Raw genomic sequence first — 27,791 nt, forward strand, 5'->3', positions numbered from 1 at the left:
AAGTGAGTAAAAACTGGTCTTGAATATATGTAGGAGTGAAAATATATACATAGAGATATTTACCTAAACCTATATGGGCAATACTAGTGAGAGAAAATTCAAAATTAAAATCTGCTGAACGTTTCCACAGACCATTTCCATATGCACAATTCTTACCACTAAAGTGAATATTTCATGTATGAATTAAGTGAATCTGAAGTTCTCAGTCAATGAACAATGGGCTCTCTACAAACTTGGCAGAGGCTGGAACCGTGGAGAAGGGATTAGAACGACAAAGGACAGAAATACCCCGTTTGCTGCCTTGGCTCCAGACAGGATTTCTCCTCTCCTCCCAACACCCAAGTTCCCATTTCTGTCTGGGCAGCAGGCCATTCCTGATCCAAACAGGAAATAAGAACCAGGGCATTTTGCAACAAATGGCAAAGAGCTAAAAAATGGGCAGAAATACAACATTACATCAAGGATGTTGGCAAAGGAAAGGTTTTAAACGTCTGTGATTGGAAAAAAGAAAATGGAAAGAAAATTCCCGTTCTGCAGATGAGGGTACCTTTTGGAGCTGAGTCGAGGGTGCCTCTGAAACAACGGCCTTCCAGCATCCCCGGGGCCCTTTCCACTTGCGGATGTTGGGCAGGATTGGCTGGTTTAGCTCCGTACAGAACTGTGAAGACAGAGAACGCGTCGGTGTGTGTTCCTGCCTAAAGCAGTTCCTGCTGCAGGCAGCCTGAGAAGCCAGAAAATGCGGGATCCTGACTCCTCAGCCTGGTTCAGACACTTGTCAGACCTCGTCCTTGTGTTCTCAGAAGCCAGGGTTTATGAAGACCAGGATGACAAAACAAGTCTCGAAAATTAAAAAACAAACTGTCCACCGGTGAAATATACAATTATCACCTAGAGAATTTTAGCTTAGAGCAAACCATTCTCTTTGTAGCAATCTACCACAAATAGCTCAAAAGCAGTTGTCAGAATCTTTTTAATCCTTGAAAATATCAGTGGTTAAGGTCCCAGGAGAGTCTAGAACAGTATCAAGTGCAGAGGGAAGAACAGGGATACATGGTCCTTTTCCACCCCTGTTAGAGGCACAAAAATAGACCTCCAGAAAGTAGTCAATAATTGTGAAATAACTTTGAATAGTGACAGGTGGTCACTAGACTTAATGTCGCGGTCATTTCATAATGTATAAAATTACCAGATCACTATGTTGTACATCTGAGACTAATACAATATTGTAAATCAATTATACTTCAATTTAAAAAAAAGTACCAACTGACCCTCCCTTCACCATGCACCACCATATTGTTCACCTTGATTTTCCTCTGAGAAGAAAGACCCCTCATGGGTGGTTACTAAGCCTCATGTATGTTTTCAGGGTGAGCTCCTTTTCCTATATGTGTGTTTCACCAATATTTAACTGTAAGGTGACTTTATCATCAAGGCAAAATGAAATCATACAGACAAAGTATTAATAAAATGAGGAATTGAAAAAATTACAGGTTTCAGAATCCATGGGCCAGTTCCTCTAAGTCGTGCCTCAAACACAACCCCATCTCTTGGGGCTGGTTCTTTTAAGGGGTCTCTGGAATTTGTCAGATTTGGGCTGTTGGAGATGCTTTGATACCTGGTGCTGCCCCTTCCGGGTGATACCTCCGGTCCCTTCACTTCATGCACCTTGGGCACCTTACTCAGCCCTTCCTCTGCCCGGCCCTATCAGCCAGTCTCTGGGCTTCCTTTCGGAGGCATCATTGCCATCTCCTCAAAGAGCCACCCTTAAGTAACCTCAGCCCCGCAGCTTCAGCTTACACTTCTACCCCAAACGCCCCCAAATCTGTACCAGCAGCTCAGATTTCTCTCTTGAGTTTTGAATTGTATTTTTTACTTCCTTTTTAACATTTCCATCAGAAGATTTCCACAGAAGCACAAACCCAGCAGGTCCCAAAGGAACATGCCGTTCCCCTCCCCCAAGTGCATCTCAATTCCTGGCATAAGCATCCTTGCAGCTACTCTGACTCTGCCCTCTCCTCCCACGGCTAGCGCTCCCCAGACCACACGCAGCATCACGTCTGTCGGAAGCGCCCTCTTTCTATTCTCCAATCCCACTGTTATGGTCCATTTCAGAGCTCCATATTCTCCCACCTGGCTCACTGGCATAGCTTGTTAGAGGTCTCTCTGCCTCTTGTCATTCAATCCCCTCCCATCTGTCCACTGGGTAAGCTGTGATGGCTATACTGACACACCATCCCTGTGGTTCTCAAAGTGTGGTCCAGGGCCCAGGAACATCAGCATCCCCTGGGAACTTGTAGGAAACTCTCTGGCCCCACCCTAGACCTGCCAGATCAGAAACTCTAGGGTGAGGCCCAGTAAATGTGTTTTAACAAGCCCGTTGGTGATTTGGATGCCAGCTAAGATCTGAGAACCACGACAACCGACACTCTTCCCTAAGCATCCGCCTCAGATCCGGGTGGTGTTGCGGGCTGGCAGCAAGTGGTCTGCAGGCAGCCTCCTCCAGGGGTGCCTCGGCTGCAGAGAGTTGCTCTCATGCCCTTCCTGGGCCGTTCACATCCAGCGGCTGCGAGAGGCCAGGGCCTGATGGCCTGGTCTTTGCCCTCCTGTTGCTCGAGCTCTGAGAGAGAAGACGAATCATTTCTCTAGTGACAAGCACTGTGCAGGAAACAAATTCGGCCAAGGATGGAGCCTCCGGGGAGGGTCACCTGCTTTTACAGTTACATGATTATGTGTCTGCCTCTTCCCAGTAGTGGATGCCAAAAGAGCAGGGGCTCTCCCCAAGTCGACTTTAGAAAGCCCACCTGGCAGAGCATGGTGCCCAGTGAAGCTCTACAAGCATCAGCTGGTGAAGCAGGAAATTTCAGGGAAGATCACCATCCCCAAATCCAGGTATGAGAGACAAAAGGAGCAATTTCTTCTTGAGGCTATTTAAGTAACTGCTTCAATCTTAATCTGACTTTGAGTTTGCCTGGGAAGGGTTCTCTCTGGGATCTGGTCCTCGGTGACTTTTATCCATTCCCTTTTAAACACTGCCACGGATGGTGTTATTCCCAATGGGGGGACTTCGCCCCGGATGAATCCCCATAGCCAGATGGTCCTGGCTGGTAGCCACCCTTGGGTAGGAAATGAAGCACTCCAGAAAATGCATGCAGAATTTATCGACTCTAACTTTAGGAATCCAGCAAGGAAATGTACTTCCAGAGGGTCCAATTTCCTGCCGGGGAATCATTCACTTGTGGAGTGATCATTAGAGTTGAATCCAAGAGTCATTAAAAGGAGCATAGCTCTCCAGTGTCCATCTGGTGCCTCACTGCTCTCCACATAGGCAGGCCTGAACCTGGCTGCTTGCCTGCATCTCTGAGGATGCACCCCAGGAACCTCTGGCTTTTAAAAAGCCCCTGAGGTGATTAGCCAACCAGCTACACTGGAGAGCTCCAGCCTCTGAGGCCGTGCTGTGCTGGGAAGAGCAATCTGCAGGCAGCCAGAAAGCTCATCTCTCCTGACCTGTGGGTCAGGAGAGACACTGTTTTTCATGCACACCTCTCTCAAAGATGGGCTCTGGGGACAAAGCTTTGTGCTGGTTCAAGCGTGAGCATCAGTATCACCTGGGAACTTAAAATGCTATCAAAATTAGAGTGTCTGAGTGAGACCTGGCAAGCTGCATTTTAACATCCCTCCCAGGTGACTCTGATTCAAGTTTAAAGCTGGCATTATGGAATGAAGGAAATATATTTTCCTTTTCTTTGTTTTATATTTAAAAGTCTTTCCCTCACAGGTAAACTCTGGAAGACAAGGAACCATGATTCCTGAACCTTAAGGGTAGCCTGTAATTAGTAGATCTGAAGCTTTGCCCTTGATGCTTCTCTCAGCCCACGGAGTAGGTTATCCTCTCTGCCTCCTTTTTCAGTATTTCTTATGTTACTGGGGACAATTAATAATATAAGGGGGGCTTCCCTGGTGGCTCAGAGGTAAAGAAATCTGCCTGCAAGGCAGGAGATGCAGGAGACCTAGGTTAGATTCCTGGGTTGGGAAGATCCCCTACAGGAAGAAATGGCAACCCACTTCAGTATTCTTGACTAAAAAATTCCATGGACAGAGGCAGAGGAGCCTGGCAGGCTACAGTCCACCGGGCTGCAAAGAGTCGGACGTGACTGATCAACTGAACATGCATACACAATATAAGGGACCAAAGAGAACAGTGTTTATGGCTGAAAGCATTCTATGCCTTAATTTTCATGATCAGCATTAGGTAACAGGTATTTTCTCCTATTTCTAGAACTGAAAAAAGAATTGCCACAATTAAAAATGAAATTTAAAAAAAGAGCCAGAAAAAAATTGCCAGCTTGATAACTTAGCTGACCACTTGCACTAACAGTTCACAGCAAATCTAAGGAGGAGAGCACCTTTAAATCCTTGCTACTCAGTGTGTGGTCCACGGACCAGTAGCATCACCTGGGGGTCTGTTAGAAATGCAAGCTCTCCGGCCCACCCACACCAGTGCCCTGGAATCTGCACTGTCACAGGATCCCAGGGCACAAGTTCGGCAAGCTTTGAGAAGCCTACTCCAACAGCCCCCTTATTTGGTCCACACCATTCCTACTAACCACCAACAGATCACACTACCAGTTATTCAGGAGGAAAGTGCAGTTCAGAAATGTTAGACCCAAACATAAGTGAGTTGAATGCAAGATTCCACAGCAGACAGGGTTTAGAGGGAGGTGTGAACTGAGGTCTGTCTCCTAATGCACCACCTCCTGGCCAGAACAGGTGGACCACGTGGGGCTAGACACGCTGCCAGGGGTGGGGCCAGCCGGCCTTTACCAGTCCTCAGATTCTTTCTCCCAAACACTTCAAAGGGAAACAAAAGCATCCTCTGAGAGCCCTCAACCTGAACTCTGCCTGAAGTTGAATTTTTTTTTTTTAAAGAACAGCTGGTTCTCAAATTTTCTGCTTCACCCACACACCAGAAGGAAGAAAATATACTTTAAGCAAAAGTGGTTCCCAAGGGCAGAATGGGTGGAAATGGAAGGGGCAAGGTGGGTATGATTGGAAAAAAGCCTCCCAGGTAACTGTGATCTGCACAATCTCAACACAGGGCCCTTGCCTGTCACCTGTGTTTCTAAAGTCCCAGGGGCTAACCCATCACCTGTATTCAGCAGAATTACACCAGCTCTCATTTTAAACCACAGGTTTGCCCATCCCACCCTGACTGAGTCGGAATCTGAGGTTAGGGTCAAGCTGTGCACTCTCAAGTTCCCCAATTTTAGACTAAAGCTTGAGAAGTTCAGAGGAATATAGACAATAGTTGCTTTCAAACTTGGTCTTTGCATTTTTAATACCTGTAGTCAGGAAAGACAATTTGCATTGTTCAAAACAAATAAATACCATTTCAGCTCTCCCACTCTGCCCCGTGTAAGTATCTGACTGAGGTCCTTTGCAGATCACTCTGTGAGATAAAGGCATGGAGGGAGCCCAGCCACCGTATACACACAGGCCTCCAACCGACGTTTGTTGAATGAATGAGTAAAGGCATGTCTCCTGGGGATCCCACCTTAGGCTATTCTGTCCCAGGATAAATTACAAGAACCCCCCAAATGGGCTGGACTTGTTTCTTGAGCTTCAGACCAAGTAGGGGGTAATATCAGTCTTTAGTATGTGCCCCACAGTCAGCTACTCAGATGCAGAACTTGATTGTCAAGGCCAAATTCACCCCTCTTTCCACTTCGGCTTCTCAACAGGGAGCCTAAGTCAGACCTTTAAACTCCAATCTACAAGATGCCCAAGTTGCTGGCATCCAGAAATGTCAAGTCCTAAAAGACAGGACTCCTTTGGCTGTGCTTAGGATGTGCTGCACACATCAGGCCTGTCTGGACCAGCTGACTGTTCATCTCTGCAGAGACAAGAGGTTCCAAGGCTTGACACCAAACTCTTTCTTGGTTGGTGGACTTTTTGGACTTTGTTTATCCCTTCTATCCCTCTCCTTTCCTGAAATGAATACTCCTTGGTTCATCTGGTCCTGACCAGTAAATAACAATGGGAAAGATGTCCAACCTCACTCTGTGGCTTGTGCAACTACCAACAAGCTCCACAGTCCCTTCATCTTCCCTGTCCAGTTAAGGTGAAATGAGACCTGGGGCTCTGGGAGCTAGTTACAAAGATGCACTGCTAGTGCTGACCATACAGTCAGCTGGGGACAGAATGTCAGGAGAACAGACAGGTCTTCAAAGCAAACTCCACAAGGTCACCATTCTCCTGCTTCCTGGATGGGAAGTAGGGGTATGTGTTCATTTGGAATCCTCAGGGCCAAAGTTCCAGATGAAGCTGCCTCACTGAGTTGGCTATTTCGCTTGCTCTCCTAATTCTCGAGGTGACGTCTCTTTGACCACAAGCTTTCCACTTGTTACCCACCCGTTCCCTCTGGGTACTCAGCAGCAGCTCTTGGAAACACAATCACTGTGGTGGACGGAGAGGCACAGGTGCCTTAAGAGGATGAATGGCTATCATAGATGAAAGCAGCCCTTTTTTGTTTTTTAATTGCAAAAAAATGTTTTTGGTTGCACCACTTGGCATGTGGGGCCCTAGTTCCCCCAAACAAGACTGAACCATGCCCCCTTACATTGGGATCTTAACCACTGGACCACCAGGGAAGTCCCAGAAGCCCTGTCTTAAGCCTGATGAGGTCAAGAGACTCAATTTTCTTTCATTTGAGTACCACGGGAAACAGAACAAAGGACACAGACATCGTTTGTTTTTGAAATGTTAATAGTAAGCAAGGGCTTAGCCTTGCCGGGATCACCAAGCACATGGGCAACATTAGAAGCCAGCAGATCTCTGGGTGTCTGTCAGTGATCACGTGGAGAGTGAAACCATGGAATGGTTAGGGTCCTTAAAAATGTTAATATACTCTCAAGGAACACTGAGCTGTGCAAAAGCTGACTAACGTCTGCATGCATGTTAAATTGCTTCAATCACGTCCAACTCTTTGTGACCCCATGGACTGTAGCCCGCCAAGCTCCTCTGTCCATGGGATTCTCCAGGCAAGAATACTGGAGTGGGTTGCCATTTCCTCCTCTAGGGGATCTTCCAGACCCAGGGATCAAACCTGTGTCTGTCTCCTGCATTGGCAGGCATATTCTTTACCACTAGCACCACCTGGGAAGTAATAATCATGCTTGGACTTCTAACGATAAGCCAATTACAAAGTTTTCTGGGCATATTTAGACTTTCAGATGTTGATACTTTGTAAGGCCATACTGCCTATGGAGCAGCAATACACTCATTTATTGCTCTGTCCTACTAAGTGCTAAGTGCCTTAACCATTCTTAACCTTCTTAAAGGCCCTGGCCTCCTCTCCCCAGAGTAAAGCACACACGCAAAATGTAACACGGACACAGAGCCAGGGCAAAGAGTCTTTCGCTCCCCCTCTTTCCCAATCTGTATCGAAAGGAAAGAGATCATTCCCACAGAGCCGTGACAAGGTGTAGTCACCTCTGCTCAAATGCAAACACAGGCATGCATGCCAGAGGGGAGACAGGTGCAAGGTAGACCAGACAGCCATGAGTTTGGGGCCCTCAGGATTGCTCAGAGCCCCTCACCCAACACTGCTGCCGCAATGGGTATGTCTGGGAGCCTTTCCCAAGGGCCCAGGTGTCTGTGGAGGGAGACAGCGTGGCCATTTCTCTGCCCCCGGGGGCTCACGGAACAACTACCATGTTCTAAAATTGAAAGAAAGAAGTAGGCTCATTTCCTTGTAGCTTTGGAAGGGCACTTCAAGTTCTAACACTGCATGGTTCCAGAACACTAGGAGAGAGGCAAAGAGGAAGGTGCAGGAAGAGAAGTACAAGACTGAAAGAGAAAACAGTGTTCTCAGAAACAGTAAAACGCCTTTCTCTCTCTTTCTCTGTGGTAATCGCCCCGTGAACTCCATAAAGGAGCTGACTGCTCTGATGGCACATCAGGTTAACTTTCTGAAGGCTTTCTCCCAAACATGGAGAACGGAGTCCACTCTTTTGAAAAAGAGCATCAGCCCTCCTTAATGTGCCCTGAGTCCCACCTGGAGATCCCTTGCTGAGCTGCCTAACTAAGAGCTTACGTTTCCTAGGCAGTCATTCTAATAGGTTTAAGTTTAGACACATCCATCAATTGTAAGAAAACATAGGTGGCCAGTAATTCCCGACCAGTTAGCTCTGAGTCCTGTGAGAAAGAGAGCCAGAGGCTGAGGAAGGGCGGGCAAGAGACGGGGACCAGCATTCATGAAGCGCAGCGATTAGGCGCTGTTCACACATTATCACATCTGATCCCAATGACAATCCTGCGAGGCAGTTAATGATGCTCTCATCTGACACGTGAGGAAAGCCGGGCTTAGAGAGGGACCACAGCAAGGTCACCCACGCCGGTGAGTGGGATAAAGTCCAGCGTAGCCAACTCGAAGGCTCAATTGCACTTCACTTAGGAGAGAAGTCTCAGAAAACACGGATTAGACCCACTGTCCTGTAAGATGATGTGTATGTGTGCTGCATCACATGTGTTCCAAATTTGGGATTCTCTGGGGCTAAAAGCCACACCACCACCACACTGCGACTGCCTGCTTCCTCACCGATGCTCCAGGTTACCTGGGTCCTGGGGACACCGTCCTCCCAAGGGAGGTCAGCACATCAGAATTATGGCCTTCCTCCTGGTAGGGGTCAGGGACCAGCGGGACACACAGCCAAGCTTTCAGAGCTTCGTGGGGCAGCCCCTGCCCTAAAGGCTCAGGCCCGTCCTTCTCCATCCATCCAGAGAAGCAGTGAGCTTTCTGCCCTTGCATCACCCGGCCCGCGAGGCCCTGCTCTGTCAGCTCCATGAACATGCTCTTCCTAGGGACCCGGAAGGATTCTGAAGGACTGTTCATCCTTGTTTAAACACCCCTATCATGCTGAGGAAGACATAAAGCAAACAAGGACGCCTTCTCTCTGCCTCCATAACCAGCTTATCATCAGCTGCTTCTTCAGAGTCAAGGGGAGGGATACCCATGCACTCCTGTTGCAGAGTGGCTTCCGGTTCTAGTAACCTCTCCTCCATGCTCCCAGGAGCTCCTCAGCATATGTTTCCTGAACAAGATGGTTAAAAATAAGCAAGGGGGAGGGAGGGTACTTTGCAAGGCAGTTATTATATTTTTTTTTGCAAGGGCAATTATAAAATGGAGAGTATGAGAAAGCTGAAGATTCCTGGAGATGAAGGCAGGTTAGGATGGGGAGTGAGGGGCACGGGGCCTGGGGCCCTCCTATGAGGATTTTATGCTCCTATGTTGCTGCCTCCATGCTTGTCATCACCTCATCACCCCTTGCTTCCACCCTTCAGGGACGCTTTCAAAGATTCTTTTCTTCTCTAAAGCTCTTTGGATGCTAAGACTCTTAATCTGAGATGGGAGTTAAGATTGTACTAGTAATTCTGTGGCTTTTCCCCCTCCTCCTCTTTAAATTGAGGCTTATGCTCTGGTTTCAGTAAACACAAGCTCATTATAGGACAATTTGTAAATTAGAGAAACAAAGAAAAATTTAAGCAGAATATCACTGTGCAAAGACAACCACTGCTAACATTTTTGGTGGATTTCCTTCTAGGATGTTTCCTATGCATTTAATTAATATGTGTATAGTTGATTATTCATAAAGACACACATGGTTTTCTCTAATGGTGCCACAGTATTACAAACTCTTCCAAACTCTCTTCATGCACCATCTAACACACCATCATATGGACACGGCATGCTATCCCACTAGTGGTGGATGCTTCATGGGCTGGGAGGAATTTCTGCTATTTAGGGGCTCGTTTCATTTCATTATAAACATCCTAAAATCACCTACTATGGTAGCAAAAACACCTCACTATTCTACCCTGTGCTATACTTAGTCGCTCAGTAGTGTCTGACTCTTTGCAACCCCATGGACTGTAGCCCTCCAGGCTCTTCTTCTGTCCATGGGGACTTTCCAGGCAAGAATACTAGATTGGGTAACCATGCCCTCCTCCAGGGATTGAACCCAGGTCTCCGCATTGCAGGCAGATTCTTTACCATCTGAGCCACGTGCTCACAGTGCTTATATCCACATGTCTAAAAAAGATCCCAAATAAGTTAGTTTAAAATCATAATGTCTTTGTTTTTGAAAGTAAACAGGAGGCTTTAATTTTTTTCATGTACATACTTGTGATAAACAGGTGGCAGCTCAGGGGCCTAGAGAGTGAAGGACCAGAGACATCGAGCCCCTGAACTGTGAGATCAGAAAGGAAGCAATAGACTGTTTCTTCCATCTCTGACTGACAGAAGAGGTGGGAGTTTTCCTAAATAGTTTCGTTCATCTGCAGATAAACCATTCTCACCTTTATTTTTTTCCCCTCTAGCTTTGTTTTTAATGTCTCTTTAGAGAATTTGTCCTGACATCAACCTGTCAGGACCCTCAGGTTTAAAGGGCCAGCAGATCACAAGCCAGAATTCAGTGGGAATGTCACTGTGGGAAACTGTCCAGGATCGGGACAGCACCCCCAACGCCTTCAGTGGAGGAGTCCTTCCCACATGCTCAGTGCTTAAGTGGGTCACATTCCATTAGTTAAGGGTGAGAGTCTGAAGAACACAGGCTCTGGAGAAAGGCTGGCAGGACCTAAACGTTGGCTCTGCCACTTACCAAGAGTTTTGACTTTGGGCAGATGGCTCCCTTGCTCAGGCCTCAGTTTCCTCGTCTATAACAAGGGGACAGAAATCATTCCGGCCTCATGAGTCAGATATTTCTAAAGCGGGGTGCCCAGGGCTTGGCACACAGCAAGTCCCCTCTGTTCCTGCGGTGGTCACACAGACTGGGCCCTCCCCAGTACAGGGCCACAGACAGGGGATCCTCACCCTTGACTCCCCACGCCTGGCAGCACCATTCCCCAAACACACCAGCCGGGCACGTGGGCGGGAGGAGGGGTTGTGGCCAAGCGCCACCACACTGCATGCCAGAAGCTAGAGCCACCCAAACTCAGATACAGAAGGAGAGACGGGACACCGTAGTGTTAGTATTCTTCTCGGGTGAAGAAGAGAATGGATTCATCCCATCATTCAATAAAAATGCAACTAGAACTAAGCACGTGGGTATCCTGAGGTAGGCTCTGGAGCCACAATGGGAGCAAAAGAGTTGTGTTTCCCTGCCCCTCTGAGCTTACAGTCTGGAGATGAGGGGTGTGGGGATAGCAGTGTAGATACAGTTATTTATTTTTTCAATTAAAAATTTTTTTAATTATTTTTAAAAGTTATACTGATTATACTTTTACTGAGATTATTTCAGGGCCATGTATGTAACACATATGAATTTATTTCATTCTTGCAACAGCCTTCTAAGGTAGGTATTATTATGATCCCTGTTTGACGGATGAGAAAACACGGGCACAGAGAGGTTAACCAACTTGCCCAAGATCACACAGCCAATAGGGACAGAGCCAGCGTGTGAACCCAGGCAGCCTGGCTCCAGAACCCAAGTTCTGCATGTATAGCTGCCTTCTGTCTCTGTAGGCAGTCATGAATCAAATAATCATCCAAATGTAAAAACGCAGCTAGAACTTGTGCTGCAAAGAAATGGTTAGGAGCCTGTGGGCCTCCATGATGGTAGCACTGGGGGTGGAGGTGAATTTGACTGAGTCAGGGAAGGTTTCTCTGAAGAGGTGAGGCTTGCGCTGGCAATTCCAGGATGAGAAGGCATTAATTCGGCAAAGAGGAGAGGCTAGCATTCCAGGCAACAGCGATAGCATGTGCCAAGGGCCTGTGGTGGGGCAGAGCAGGGAGAGTTTATAGGACAGAAAGATCAGTGTGTCTGCAGCCCAGATGGGGAGGGGCAGAATAAGGAATCGTTAGACACCTGGCCATGGCAGGACCCCGCGGGCCTGCAAGGAGTTTTCTCCCTACCCTCTGAGGAATCCTAAAATCAATGAAGGGCATGAAGAGCAGATCTGCATTTGAAAAGGACATAGGGCTGCGGTGTAGAGTCAGGCTGGAGAAGGGCCAGACCAGGTAAGTAGTGCAGTAAGAGACCAAGGTGGCCTGATAACAGGAGAAAAGTGAAAGTGAAAGGGGGCTCAGTCGTGTCTGACTCTTTGCGACCCCATGGATGCATGGACCCCATGGACTGTAGCCTGCCAGGCTCCTCTGTCCATGGAATTCTCCAGGCCAGAATACTGGAGTGGGTAACTGTTCCCTTTTCCAGGGGATCTTCCCAACCCAGGTCTTCTGCACTGCAGGCGGATTCTTTACCAGCTGAACCACCAGGGAAGCCCAAGAATACTGGAGTGGGTAGCCTATCCCTTCTTCAGAGGACCTTCCCAACCCAGGAATCGAACCAGGGTCTCCTGAATTATAGGCAGATTCTTTACCAGCTGAGCTACCAGAGAAGCCCAGCTAACAGGAGAGCAGTGGACAAATCAAAGAGATAACTAGAAGATAGCACAACTAGGATCAAAAGAAGGAAAACAAATACTGGTATGTGAATCTTCACTGCAGCACTACTCACAAGAGCTAAAAGACAGAAACGACTCAAGTGCCCATCACTTGAAGAACAGATAAACAAATGTGCTATATCCATATGTTGAAACAGTACTGAACTACCCCATAAATGATACCCGCTACCTCGTGATTAAGCCTCCAAAACAGACGAGTGAAAATAAACAAATTCAAAGGCCTAATACAGTATGAAATGTTCAGAACAGGCAAACTCATAGAGACACAAGGCAGAGTGGTGGTCACCAGGCGCCCAGGGGAGGGAGGGAGGTGGGCTGACCTCTCAATAGGTACCAGTCTTTTTTTTCTGGATGATGAAAATGTCTTGGAACTACACCGAGGTGGCAGCCACACAGAGTTGTGAAGCTACTAAATACCAGTGAATTGTTCACTTTCAAGTGGACTCTTGATTAATTTTATGGTTTATGTCAATAATTAAAAAAGTGACTTGGGCAATGGACTAGATGTTTAAGATAAAGCAGAGGAACCTTTCTCTCATTCAACAAATGCCACGTGCTAGTCTAGGTACAGCTGTGACGCTGGGCTGTCCCTGGATCAGGTGGGGAGCAGGGGAGCAGGAACACTGCACTGGGGAGGCTGCCTCTAGACAGGGTTACCCCAGCCTTCTCTCCACGTGGTTATAATGCACGTGAGAGAGACCTGCACAGCCTGGTAATTCTTGGACTATAGACGCCTCACTGAAAAAAAAAAAAAAAAGACAGTTTTAGGGCAAATAAAATAAGTCCTCTGTCCCAAATTAGAGACCACACTTGTGAGTAATGATTAAAACTAATTATTCTAAGTGGAAGCAGTTCTGAAAATAGCAGCATTTTGGAGGATTTTTGCAGCTATTTTAGAAGCATACAAGAGAATTGCTGGCAGAGTTACGTACCCCAAGTCACAGCAGAAACCCTGAGATGGTCCTGCCATGGCTTGGACCAAATATGCCATTCCACAGACCCTAATGTTTTTACATGGCTGGAGAAACACGCCAACAATGAAGGTGGATGGCATAGAGTTTCAGTTGGTACTTCCTACTGATACACTGAACCAAAAATTCAACAGGAAATGTCAACCATATATATTACAACATTTTCCTTGTAAAGCAAAAAGGCATCTCCATCAAGCAGATGTTAACATATCCTAAGACAAACCGTGATGACTTAGCCAACCACGGTTCTTTCTTTTCTCAAGTCTTCTTTCCTCTTTGACATTTTCAAGTGAACAGGCTCAAAGAATAAGATGGGTATAGATGGAGCAAGGACTGTCTCTAAGCACCAACAAACCATCCCACAGCACAACTGATTACTAACAGCATTTTTACTCATTAGCAGGAGAAAGGGTAGGGGCAGAGGGGGAGCAAGACAACATAAAAGGGTGGGAAACAACCAGGTAGGTATTTAAATCCGAAGAAAATCATGGAGGAGCAGAACAAAGCTGGCAGTTTACATTAGTACCCCATCCCTAATCTCCCACACGAACACTTACATATTTTTTAAAACCCCAAGGACACATTTTCTCAATCCATAAACACTAAAGACTAGATCTCTCTTAGACTCACTCTACGGCAAGGCTCCAGCACTTCCTATATGAGTTTCTGTGAAGAATGCAGAGTTATTTAGGAACTGTCACATTAAACAGAATTAGTACTTATGGACCCTCAGGGAGACTGCTATGGTGGCCATTTTTCTTATAAAATGCCAGCCTCCAGCTATATTCTAAATGGTGTTTATGCAGCCTCCCGTTCTCAAGAGCAATAATCTTAAGACTTCAAAGCTGTGGGTGAAAGTATTACAGATTCATGACTTACTTTATTTTGATTTGCATTATGCCAAATCCTAGTCTCCAAAGCCTGCATATTTCCTATTTTATTTCAGGGCAAACCACATAGATTTGATTGTTCTTTTCTGTGTGGGCAGCCAGGGATAGAAAGACCTACAATTTTTCATTCCCAGACACTTTATGGCAGCAAGAACTATAGGCGGAAGTTCATGAAACAGCGCTCTATCTTGGAGAATGTTCTGAGACTCCCTGGTTCTCAATTTTCTGTGCTAACGGGAGGAATGGAGAGGCAGACCCCCAAACTATCTTCCAGTCAACTCCTTTCTCATCACGTTTTTGGCCAAAGGAAATTAAAATTGGCCAAACTGATGTTACTTTTACAGGCTTTTCAGGCTCCCTTCAAATTACTGGAAGTGGGTGGAGTGAAAGCTAACGGGACAGAGGGGAGTGTCACTGAGGTCAAGCTGCAGCCAGATGGGGACCACACGGATGCCAGGACCGTGCCCTGCAGGCATGACGACGGATGCCTTTACTGGCATGCTTGCCACATGCCAAGCACCACTGCTGGCTCTTCACACACATCACGGGATGCGACCATACCATGGCTCTGCAAGGGAGGAGTATCCTTGCTCAAGAAAGGAGGAATATAGGGCTAGAGGGGTTAAGATCACCCATAGGGCAAATGGCTGAGCCAGGACCCAAGCCCACGTGCATGAATGGATTTGGAAGCTACTCGGCTTCCAGATGAAGCAACTACAAGGAGGGCAGTAAAAGGGTCAAACTTGCATTTCAGGAGGGTTACTCTGGTAACCATACAAATGAAGAATTGAAACAAAAATTATAGAGACCAAGCAGTAATTGCATATGTTTTAACTTTTCTCTCTGCATTCACTTTTTTTTAGAAATTTCACTTTTCTAGAAAGTCATACTACAAATATCAATTAAAATTGGCTTGAACTTTATCCATACAGCACATGTGTAAGTGCACACACACACATACACTTTTCTCTTCTTCATAAATAAAAGGTGATTAAGTGCTGTTACTAAATAAATTAAGCATCAAAACAACATTTAAAAATGTCCCTGTCATATCTTAACATGAAGGCTAAAAATAAGTGTTACTTCTTCCTCTCTTGTTCACAAATACAGCCGAGCAAGCTAAGTGCATAATAAGGATGTCTGGGTGATGAGGAACAAAATGAACAATCAATATACAGCAATTTATTTTCTAACTAGAGGTTTCAGCCAGATGGAGAGAGGGAGTGAGACAAAGCATGTCTGATAGAGAAGATCAGCAGTAATGTAAAACTACTGTCTCATGACTTCATAATAAAAAAAAAAGCAGGGAAGGCTCTAGCACCCCCACCCCCACTCAACCTCAGAGCTGGTGCAAATTTGGAAACTCAGGCAAAACCCCAGAAATTGCTACCTTCCCTTCCAGGTTCAGCCCTTCAGCTTATAAACGGTGGGGACTTTTAGTCCTGAGTGCTTCTGGTCCCTCTGGATCCCTAGAGCTGGACATATCAGGAAGATGCTCAGTGACCCAATAGTGTTTCTACAGAACATTGAAATCTGGTGGCTGATCACTTGTGTAGGAAGCCACTAACCACCAACTAGGAGGGCAGGTAATTTTAGAGTAACTCATACATAGGGTGTTGCCTTGTTTTCCCTGGCTGTCTTCTTCCAACCTAGTTAATTCTGCATAGGAAATAAGCCTGCATTTCATGGACAAGGGTGAGTGGGGACAGACCTAGGGCTAGAGAAGAAATGGGGTGGCAATACTGAGTGTGGTGAGGAAACGAGTCTAGAATCTAGAAAGGGGTCTTGGATTATTCTCATAAGGGATATCTGCATGTTGTTCTGAATTTCTACAAAGACAGATCTACATCTCTAAAGGTGGGTTGGATGCTTTCGCAGAAGTTTGGAGTCTTGTTAAGGTTCAAACTCACCATTTCAATGTCTCCCAAAGATTCACAAAAAATATTTTATCAACTGTAGGAATTCCTCATTCTAAGTGGGTAGTTAACAATTGGATAGATCTCGCCACTGAATTAATTCTGGCAAAGCCGGTCTTAATGACCAACTCAATCAGGATAATTTTACCTACTGAGAACATGCAGCATAAATCTTTTTAGCAACTGAACCAAAGAGTTTCACTTGCCTGCCCTTCTGTTTCATCTAAAATTCCCAACTGGCCTATACTTTGCTGAATCAAAGTCATGCTCTCAAGAAATGAATGAATGAATCATTCACAAAAAGTCTCAGAATTCTCTAAAACAGTGAATTGAAAGTTCTCTCAGTACCAACTCATTGTTAGCATTTCCTGATAACAGAAGCATTTGAGGGTGGGCCAAATAAAATAGGAAATTGTATATAACTTCTGTCATCATGGTTGTGTGAGTGTTTGTATAAGATGATGACTACATGCAACAATTTTGAGGGGGATGCAATGAGTTGGGCATATTTTCTTACTGTTGAAAAGCAAAAAAGAGTTAAGAGACTAATAAAGCAGGCGGGAAAAGTGCTTAGGATATACCCGAGAGTAAGCAGAAACTTTCCAGTGCTGGAAAAAAATCCTAGAACAGGCTGTCTTCCCCTCTTTCAAGCCAAAAAAAATGGTCTAGAATAGCAGTTTTCAAGCCTTTCTGACCATGACTCATAGCAATAAATAAAATTTTATATGGCAATCCAATATATGCTGTCTTCCTGCCAACTATGTATGTATACCTGTATCTATCTATCCATACATCCTTCTGTCTATCCATTTATTCATCCATCTACCCATCCATATACAACAGTGAAACAAATGATGACTATAACTTACTCAGTTGATTTCATAACCTATAATTTGAGAATCAAGCTCAGATATTTCTTACTACGAAGTCTCTGGTCATACTAGAATATCATAATGCTCTGTACTTTCATTTCTATCTTTGCCCAAACCAAGTGAAATGTTTTGCTGGACTTTATATCGATAATGCCTTAGAAGTCTCCTCAAACAAATGAAATTGTATCACTAAAGTTGAATGAGATTCAGGACACTGAGTAAGTATGAGCCACTTGTAACCCCATCCCAAATAAAATGGGGCATGTATGGGCTCAGAATCAGTTCTCTGTGACCCCATGGACTATAATCTGCCCGGCTCCTCTGTCCATGAGATTTTCCAGGCAAGAATACTGGAACGGGGTGCCATTTCCTTCTCTAGGGGATCTTCCTGACCACAGATTGAACCCGTGACTCCTGCATCTTCTGAAACGGCAGGTGGATTCTTTACCACTTGTGCCACCTGGGAAGCCCCTTCATTAAAACATGGTGCCCAGGAATACAGTCGCTTTCAAAATCCACCTGTTTCTAACAAGATTAGCAGCTAAATTTCCATCAGAAACAATGAAGGTCAGAAGGCAGCAGAATGACATATTCAAAGTGCTGACAATGAAGAATTTCATATCTAAAAAAAAAAAAAAAAAACCTTTCAAAAATGAAGATGAAATACACTCCCTGACTAAAAACAAACAAACAAAAAAAAAACTATGAGAATTTGTTCCTGGCAGACCTTTCTTATAAGAAATACCAAAAACACTTTGTCAGGCTGAAAGCAAGTGACACCACAGATGAGGCCAGCAAAATTCTCTCTAGTTGATGATAAACTGATTCTCAGCAAAGCATGGACAGGGTTGATTTTTCAAGGCCCCCTTGACTTCCAAGCATGAATGAAATGATCCTTCTGCTCTTGTTATAGGCCTTATTTTGGCCCCTGCCTAAGTTTGTATTCCACATGGCTATTATAAGACTTCTCTTCTTTTGCTCTATAAATCCAGAATCAATTAGGAGGCTAAGAAGTAATGCAGATGTTAGTATGAAGACAAAGAAATAGAACCATCAAGGAGAGTGTCCCTAAGGACAACCATCGCAGGTAGTTGATTCAGGCTCCCCAGGGCATGCAACTCACCTAGATAAGACAAGCTCTAGGAATGATTTCCTTCCCTTTTCCATTCCTAAATTCACAGCACTGTATCTAAATGGCTGCAAAATTTTAAAAAATATTTTTAACACAAAAGCATTATTCATGCATTATAAAAACAGAACCGACTCATTGGAAAAGACCCTGATGCTGGGAAAGATTGAAGGTAGGAGGAGAAGGGGACAACAGAGGATAAGATGGTTGGATGGCATCACTGACTCGATGGACATGAGTCTGAGCAAGCTCTGGGAGTTGGTGATGGACAGAGGAGCCTGGTGTGCTGCAGTCCATGGGGTCACAAAGAGTCATACACAACTGAGCAACTGAACTGATAGAAACAGAAATAGGTACATATGCCACAAAAAAAGGATAATTGCATATATAATTTTTAAGTACAATATAAAATTGTTTCACAATAATTTTTAATAGGAAGCAAAAAACATTTTTAGTAAAAATGCTGGGGTTAGAAGTTGGTAAGAGTAAACTATGATTTATTAGATTAACTGGGATAGGGGCTAGGCTCCTAAGGGTTAAGGACACCTGAAAGGGGATTGAGGCTGGTTGTGTAGGGTGGGAATTTACATTCAGGGTAACTATGAGTACGGAACTTCCCTGGAGGCCCAGTGGTTAAGACTGCGCTTCCAATGCAAGGAGCATAGGTTCAATCCCTGGTTGGGGAATTAAGATCCCACATTATGCAGGGTGCAGCCAAAAAAAAAAAAAAGATAACTATGAGTACATGAAAGAAGAGAAATAGGACAGCAATGGAGAGGAAAGTAGGACAAGTAGCAACACACTTCAGATTTCAGGAGACCTAAAAATGTCTCAAGTTACCAGGGAAGAAAATGATGCTAGAAAGAAAGGGGAGAAGAATGGGGTCACGGGTATTCTATGAACCAGATAATCTCCTTAGAATAACCAATATGGGATCAAGCCATAAATCACAGAAAGGTAACCCAAAGGATGCTGTTCCTGTGCCAATGGGATGGCTCATCTAAAATCTGACTGACCTCTTACCACGTGAAGGACCCTCCCTGCAGACCTTGAACACTGTGCCTTCCTGGGAAGGGTTAGCCATCCACTCTGACACATTTCCTCACTAGGCTACCATGTTGCAATGAGAGAAGATATTTCAGCATTTCTGAGGTAGAGAAATGAGTCCTACCTTCATCAAGGACCGGAAGTATGAACCTGAGGGACTTCATGGAGAAGCCTCAAGAATATGTACATTGAACTACATGTATAGGTTCATATGTGCATTTTCTGGATGGCGTCACACAGCTCTCACCTGATACTTATGGGGTCAGAAGCCAAGAACCACTGATCTAGGAGCTGGCAAACTTTCTGCAAAGACCCAAGCAGTGAATAACTGGGGTTGTGTGGGTTATATGCCTTTCCTGTAGCAACTACTTAATGCTGACATTGGAGTGTGATGCAGCCACAGATAGCAGGTAAATGAATGGGTGTATCAGCATTTTAATAAAACTTTACGTATGAAAACTAGCTATTGCCAGCTTTGACTCGAGGGCCCATGATCATTTGCCTTGATGGAGAGAGACCCTCCCATGCAGGATTCCAGGGCACTCAGAGAGCACTTCTGCCTTGGTGCACAGCCCCATCCTCCAGGTTACCTGTCGTCCACCTTGTTCCTTCCCCCTGGCTCCTCCAGCCATCATTGGAGGTCTTATGGGATCTTAAAAATTTGATTCCAGGAGTACTAAATGAATGATAAAGGAAATTTTAAAGGAAAAAAGAATTACCTAATTCTGTTGCTTTTTTTTTTTTTTTTTCATATTTCCTTGATGCTATGACAGCATTAAGTGCCCCCCACCAACCATGACTTAATTTTGTTTTGGTGGTTTTTTTTTGGGGGGGGGCAGTATTTATCACTATTGTGTTTAAGTGCACATTTGTGTATTTGCTAATGTTTTCCTCAATACTGATGTGAGTCACAGGTAGATAGGAAAGATAATAGTCTTGGTAACAGCTGTATAGGTCTCCTAGCCCAGCACAAAGCCTGACACAAGTACTTAATAAAAATTGGTTGGAAGGATGAATATGTGTACTTTTACATAGTCGTAATTAAAGCAGGCACGACTGCTTATCCTTCTTTTTGTAAACATTATATAAAATTTATACAAAGCTTAATGATTATCAGTTTTAATGGCCACCACACACCTGTCCATGGGCAGACCTACCATAGACTGTTTAAACTCACCCTTCCCACTGAGCAGTGAGCTGCCTGCAATGACTCGTAATTATAAAGCATGCTGTCAAATGCTTTTCCACACTTTTATGGATCATTTCCTCTAGATACACTCCTAGGAATCTACCTTGGTCATAGCGTAGGGACATCTCAAAGGCAATGAAATACACTGCCCCAGAGCTTACAAAAGGACAGTGCCTTATCACCGCCCTCCTCAATGAATGGGGAGGCTGGTGTTATCACAACTTCAGTATTACATATTATTGTTTAAAAACCTTTACCAATGTGATAGTACATTTAAAATGATCCCTCATTGCTTACTTTAATTATCTTTGAAAGCTAATAAAGCTGAAAGCAATTTAAAAGTGCTATTTGTGAACTTTACTTTTTGCTCACTTCAAACAAAAGCTTTTCATAATAAGAGAAAGGTAGTGGGAGCCCCTAAATATACATGGTATAGTGTGATGGTTTTAAAAGAATAGGAGAAAATTTAAAAGAGCATGAATAAAGAAAATAAGGAGTTCAATGAGCTGTGAAGCCTGGCCCGTAATTCACCAAGATGCTCCATTTTCTGGCAGCTGAGGGGCCTGCAGGGGATTCCAGCCAAAAGCCCTTTCCCAAATGGGGTCAGGACCCAAGTGTGCAGTCTGCAAAGTGGAGCCGGTGAGCAGCTGGTTGCGGTGGCCCCTGCAGGCCTGAGCTAGACTCCAAGCAGTGAACAGCGGGAGGCTGAGCTCCACAGGGGCCCCCATTTCTGCTCATTAGCCCTTCAAGGAAGTAGCAAGCTGTCTGCTGGAAGGGATTTAGCCAGGAACATGAGTACAAAGAGTTTAACCATAATTAGGCACTGATTGGCTCAACCCACTTAAAGAATCTAACAGATACATGAATACTGATTATTCAAGATGGCATTCAAATTAAGCTCTGACTATGGGCTTCTCTAGGCTTCCCTGCTGGCTCAGTGATAAAGAATCCACCTGCAATGCAAGAGACACAGGTTCAATCCCTGGGTTGGGAAGATCCCCTAGAGGGCATGGCAACCCACCAGTATTCTTGCCTGAAAAACCCCATGGTCAAAGGAATCTGGTAGACTAAAGTCCATGGGGTTGCAAAGAGTCAGACACAACTGAAGCGACTGAGTATGCATGCATGCATGGGCTTCCTGGGTGGTTTATCCATAAAGAATCCTCTTGCAGTACAGGACATTTGGGTTTGATCCCTGGGTCAGGAAGATCCCGTGGAGAAGGAAATAGCAACCCATTCCAGTATTCTTGTCTGGGAAATCACACGGACAGAGGATCCTGGAAGGCTACAGTCCATGGGGTGGTAAAGGAGTTGGAGATGACTTAGTGATTAAACAACAACAATGTGAAGGACTAGGCATGGGACAAAAACAAATCCAGGTTGCTGAAGAATCTCACTCTGATATTTTTAAATCTGCACAGAGTACTGTTTTGTAAAAGGCACATTTTATGTTAAGATTCTCGAAGCAATTCATTTCGACACTGACCCTACAGAGGGCATGTTTGGAGCATGTTCTCTGTCCTCTTCCATGTTCCTCATGGCCATCCTTTGCAGTCGTCCCTGACTCTCTGCAGCCCTCACACCACTGAGAGTTCCTCTGTTCTCAGATGCTCCCCCAAAAGTGTCCAAATCCTGAGCCCTGAATCTCCGATTTCCTTCTCCTCCAACCTGCAGCCCATGTTCTCTGTCTTCCCTGCTGGACCAAGGAGTGCCCATGGAGACAAACAGCACAAGTCCATGTCTGTTTTGCCACATGGATTAGAAGACCTGGGTTTAAATTCTTCATCACCTGGACCAGGGACCAACTGTCTGGATCTGCTCCCAGTCCTGGAATATGCAGAGACAGAAGCCCCCATAAAGTCCACTGAAGCTGAAGACCAGGATAAATGAGACGAGAGAACACAGGTGGTGGTCACGCTGAAGAGAGCACTGGACGAGAACCGAGTCCACTGGGGCAGGTCCTGATTCTACAACACAACTGCCATGGGCCCCGGCAAGAAGGACGCTTCAACACCTCTGTGTGCTGTCTGCACAGTGACGGATGACAGGGCTGGACTCAGTGGATTAAACAGCCTCCCTCAGCTCTGGCATTCTGGGATTCCATATATGCCATTCAAGTGTATTTTTATAATTTTATCTCCCTTGGCATGTAGTACAATTTAGGCACAGCATGAGCACTCAACTGCTGCACAAACTAAATTAACAGGAAGTCTAAATCACAGATAAAAACACCCCAAAAGAGCATAATAACAGAGTTAGAGCTTATATTTGTGCCTACAATGAGGGAGACCTGGGTTTGATCCCTGGGTTGGAAAGATCCCCTGGGCAAGAGCATGGAAACCCACACCAGTATTCTTGCCTGGAGAATCCCCATGGACAGAGGAGCCTGGCAGGCTACAGTCCATGCAGTCACAAAGAGTCAGACATGACTGAGCGACTAAACACACACACATATGCATGTGTGTATGTTTATAACATACCACCACCATCAATTAGAGATACAAGCACTTGGCATCCTTAGTTTATTCATACAAATCTATGTGATAATCATTTACCTCTTATTTCCTTCTGAAAATCTCCAGGAAGCTACTAACTACTTAAAAATTTTTTTAAAATTTTGATTTGGGGTACAGCCAATTAACAATGTTGTGATAATTTCAGGGGAACAGTGAAGGGGACTTAGCCATACACATACATGTACCCATTCTCCCCCCAAATCCCCTCCCCTTCAGGCTGCCACATAACATTGAGCAGAGTTTCATGCAGGAAGCTACTAACTTCTAATTCCCACATTACTGACCACTAGGGTTCAGTTGGAAAAGTCCCTGCTTCGCCACCGTATGCAAACACCACGTTCAATTTTTCTAGTCTGAGGCTTGTTGGTGAAATATATATGCTTCATCTCACATGGAAAGCATGAGGCCACAGAGGTCATCTGCTCTACCTGCAGGAAAACTGGACTAAGAGTGAGACTTCACAATGGAAATTCTAGGAAAAATGTCTAGCCGCAGCAGCAGGCATGGTGACTGGCAGGCATTTTGTCCTAGACAATTTTGCAAATGAGGTGGCGGCCGAGGTGGGATAGGATAGGCGATGACTATGAGTTGAGCATCCTGAACCCCCAGGAGACCTGGCTCTCACAGACAGCTCTTCAGGCAGACTTGGGTCTCGGTTAGGGTCAGCTGGTGCCCTGCCCTCTGGCCCTTCCAGGGAGAGGGTGACCTCCAGCTGGAGGGAACGGCCAAAGTATTATTTGCAGCTTTGCAGGAAGCTATTTGAAAGGGTCATTGAAAAGTGATCTTACTAAATCAAGCTGTACTAATATTTTTGTTTCCTTTCATGCAATGCCACGTTTAAAGGCGTTAGATGGGGCCTATCTATAAAGCCTGGGAAACAAGTCTGTGTGACTTAAGTTCAGAAAAACAAAAGCATCCTGCTCTTAAAGCACAGAAAACAGAGAAGGTGGGAAGACCTACATCTGTCTCAGAGCAAGTCCTTGCTCTTGGCACCTAATAGACATTTGACAAAAAAAAAAAAAAAAAACCCGAACACTTTTTCAAAGAAAGGTCACATATCCTGACAGTTATGCTCAAACAATAAAGAATCTGCCTGCCAATGTAGGAGACACAAGTTTGATCCCTGGGTCAGGAAGATCCCCTGAAGAAGGAAATGGCAACCCACTCCAGTATTCTTGCCTGGGAAGTCCCACGGACAGAGGAGCCTGGCATGCTGCAGTCCATGGGGTCACGAAGAGTCAGACACAACTGAACAACTATCACTTCTCAAAGTTCTAACAGATCTTTAGAACAAGAAGCAATTATTAATTGTATGGTCTATAACTTATTTTTTAAATAAATGGCAAATAACTGTCACTTGTCTGGGAAATGGCTTTGTGTAACATTGATAGAGAAGAGAAATTCAGAGACTTGACCTCCCAGATATTCCCAGTCTCCATACCAAATGATGACACCTGAATTCAGACAAAGTGTTTGAAGAGGTAAAAACTGGGAACCTGCTGCTCTGTGTATGGTGATCACTGGGCAGGTGTTCACCATTCTCTTCTCCATTCAGATGAAACACGGAAGCCCCTCAAACCAGTTAAGAATTACTGGATCAAGGAGCAGAGAAAGAATTAACAGAGCATGAAAAGGAGAACTTTCCTCTCTTCACGATGTGATCAAGGATCATCTGTGAAACCCGACTTTTAATGACTTTTAGAGGAAAGATCCACAGGAGGAACAGAAAGCAGTTACGTGGATAAGGAAAGAGGCCAGGGCCTCTGAGGAAGGCAGTCTGCCAGGTCTAATGGCTAAACAGCCGGGGCTGGGAGGGGACCCCCGCTCTCCTACAACAGTCTCCCCATAGTGCACAGAGGAACTATAGAAACCCACAAAGCCTTGGTACTTCCTAAAATGGACAAGCTCTCCACCTAAAGCCAGGGAAAGTACAAGTCAGACAAATGGCTGCTAGTTTTGAACTAAAATGCTAATATCACAACACTGTCTAACATTAGCAAGAAAAAGCACTAAAAGTCTTATTCTTGTAGCTGTAGCAGCAGCTACAAACCTGCTCCTGCTGGTTTGTAGCCTTTTATGTTTTACATAATTTAAATATTTTGCTAGTGAAATTTAACCTACAAATAGCTGTGAGGGAAATGACTCCTTCAGAAAGGCCTCCATCTTATAAGTGAAAGGCATGTGTAAGTCCCCACTGTTGGGACTGTCTGGAAGGGACCAGCCCTGTTGTGGCAGGATCTAAGGAGTTCAGTAATTGCAAAACCCTAAAGCAGGTTGCCACATGAAGCCCAACTGCAAAGATAGTTAAAGAGGTGCAAGGTTTGTAGGATGTGTATCTGAGGTCATTCTTGCTGGCTCCACTTATTAAATTAACTAACCCTATTTTATCAATGAAAGGAAAAAGCAGGCAAACTAGAGATAAAAACTAAGTGCTTACAAATAGACTTCTGGTGTTTTACTTCTCTTTTGACACAAGAAAGCAAGCCTGATTGCCCACTAAGGCAAAAAGCTGACACCTTAGAGGTTCTCTATGAAACTGGACTAGTCAACAGCAGTGATCATGATAATAACTGATACTCTCAGGAGAACTTCTTGGACTTTGGTATACGTGAACCACCTGGGGTCTTGTCAGAATGAAAACTGAATCAGGCAATGGGGCCCGAGAGTCTGCATTTCTAACATGCTTACAATGCTGTCAGTCTGCAGAGCACACTCTGAGTAGCAAAGCTGTTGCTATAGTTTACTGAGAACTTTCCTTGGTGATTCTTTAATTTGTCTGCGTAGGTGAGAATCTGTAATTCATAGGCTCTTTAGGGAATGTATCTTATTCTAACATGAACTGAACCAATCTTATTGCAAAAAATAGCACTAAGCCAGGTATAAGCCACGTGTCACTCAAAATACAACTGGCTGCCAAGCTCAAGTCTACTGATCACTTCTGGGCTTTTCTAGAAATGTTTGCTACTTGCCTGCATATTGAAAGCTCAACAAAAGCCTGTAGTGTGAATGAATGAATGAACACACAAATGAAAGAGGGAAGAAGGAAACTGAGTGACCTTGACTTCTAGCTGGCCCCTGTGCATATTTAAACTACTTTATTGGTTTTTCTACTGTTCATTTATGGAGATAGGGCAACAGTACAAAATCATCATCAGACATGGTGAGAAAGAGGGAGGGAGGGAGGAGGAAGAGGAAGGGAAAAAAACACAGGCAGTAGCTGACTCTGCAGGACCACTGAGTGCCAGGTATGGTGTTAAGTCCTTTACATAGGCTGTCTACTTAATCTTCTCAAATCTTCTGTGAATTTTGGGTTAAAAAGAGTCCCACTTTACAGACTAGGAAAGTAAACCACAGAGAAGGCTGATAACTCAAGATAACCCGCTTAAGAAGGACGAGGTGGCTCTGGGCCCTGCTGTCTGAACCCCACACTATTGCTTGTGTGTGCTCTTGTCCAAGCTTGTAGATGCTAAAATTGAGGCAGTGAGGTTAAGGAAATTGCTCTAATTAGGAAAATTAGCTAAGTGGCAGAGTAAGGATGCCCACTCCACGGGGAGCCCACTCCATGGTAGCTCCCTTTCTGCTGGACTCCACAAGCTGTTAGTATCCCACAGCGGCTTGGCTGTGGAGCCTCTCCACAAAGGGTATTAACACAACTCTAAAGAGCTATAGGTATTTTTTGGTGCCTGTGTTTCTATTGTGCTGATACCCCTTAGCACATGGTCGCCATGTGTTTACCAGTTTTGTCTAATTTTTTTTAATTGAAGAGTAAACAAATACCTGTAGTGAATACTGAGAAGAAAATTGTTTATGGAGGGGTAACTTTTTTAAAGTTTCAAGAACATACGAAGAATCTTCATGTACACCTAGTATGTTTTAAAGGCTGGATTAAGAATTGATAGGAGTAGTTAAGAATTCATGAGTTGAGAACTTTGGCACTTAGGAAGCCCTTCCGCCGCACTAACTCATTTGGTTCTCATGTCATCTCTCTGAGGTCAGGCAGGCAGCACCACCCTTGTTCCATCTGTGATACAAATAAGGCTGGAGGGACATGAAATTCAGAGCCAGAGTTCAGATAGATACCTCCCTCCCCACACATCACTTCCTGGTGCTTAAAGACTTTGCTTTAATGACAACCAGGACTGACCACTACTCAAATATTTTAAATTATATGAATAATATCGTTTGGGTGCTTATCTCGCTAACCATTTTCTTTTTCATTACCCTTAGAGAGTCTAATTAGTGACCACGGCCACATACTCGGCAAGAGCCCTGAGCCACCCAGGGGAACTGCGTGGGAGGCCAATGGGGTGCCACCTGGGCCACCCAGCACACGGATTGAACCCACAACTGGCAAAAGGTCCCCAGCTGAGGGCCTGACTTGAACGTGGAGAACTAAGACACTGACTAGCTCCTTGCAGGGCACGTGTAGGATGGAGTTTCCCAAACCGCAGAAGTAACCCCCAAAGGAGTTCCAACTCATGAACTTGACTATTCAACAGAAGAAAAACACTGGTTTTAGAAATAAAACTATGGGGCTCAAATCCTTACTCTGCCACTTAGCTAATTTTCCTAATTAGAGCAAGTTCCCTAACCTCACTGCCTCAATTTTAGCATTCACAAGCTCGGACAAGAACACACACAAGCAGAGATGGAGGGAGGTACAGAATCTGGCATGCCGGCAGCATCGGGTGTGTGGTGTTTCCAGGCACAGAAAGCCTGCTCCAGAGCCTGGCCCACAGCAAGGCGAGCCTCTGCTTTCACTCAACTCTGAAAAAGCCAAGCAAGAGAGAGTTTGCAAGCGTTAA

At 44.9% G+C, this 27,791-nt stretch overlaps 1 protein-coding gene across 2 annotated transcripts in view; it reads right to left on the reverse strand.

The window, feature by feature from the left end:
- EEPD1 (endonuclease/exonuclease/phosphatase family domain containing 1) overlaps positions 1–27,791 on the reverse strand; it is a 127,951-nt gene that overhangs the window by 14,092 nt on the left and 86,068 nt on the right. For both annotated transcript variants that reach the window (XM_043463211.1, XM_043463210.1), the window contains exon 4: positions 548–658. In XM_043463211.1, the coding sequence (XP_043319146.1) occupies positions 548–658 (111 nt within the window). The remainder of the gene's footprint in view (positions 1–547; positions 659–27,791) is intronic.

The sequence above is a fragment of the Cervus canadensis genome, chromosome 3 (assembly GCF_019320065.1).
Source record: "Cervus canadensis isolate Bull #8, Minnesota chromosome 3, ASM1932006v1, whole genome shotgun sequence".
NCBI lineage: Eukaryota > Metazoa > Chordata > Mammalia > Artiodactyla > Cervidae > Cervus > Cervus canadensis.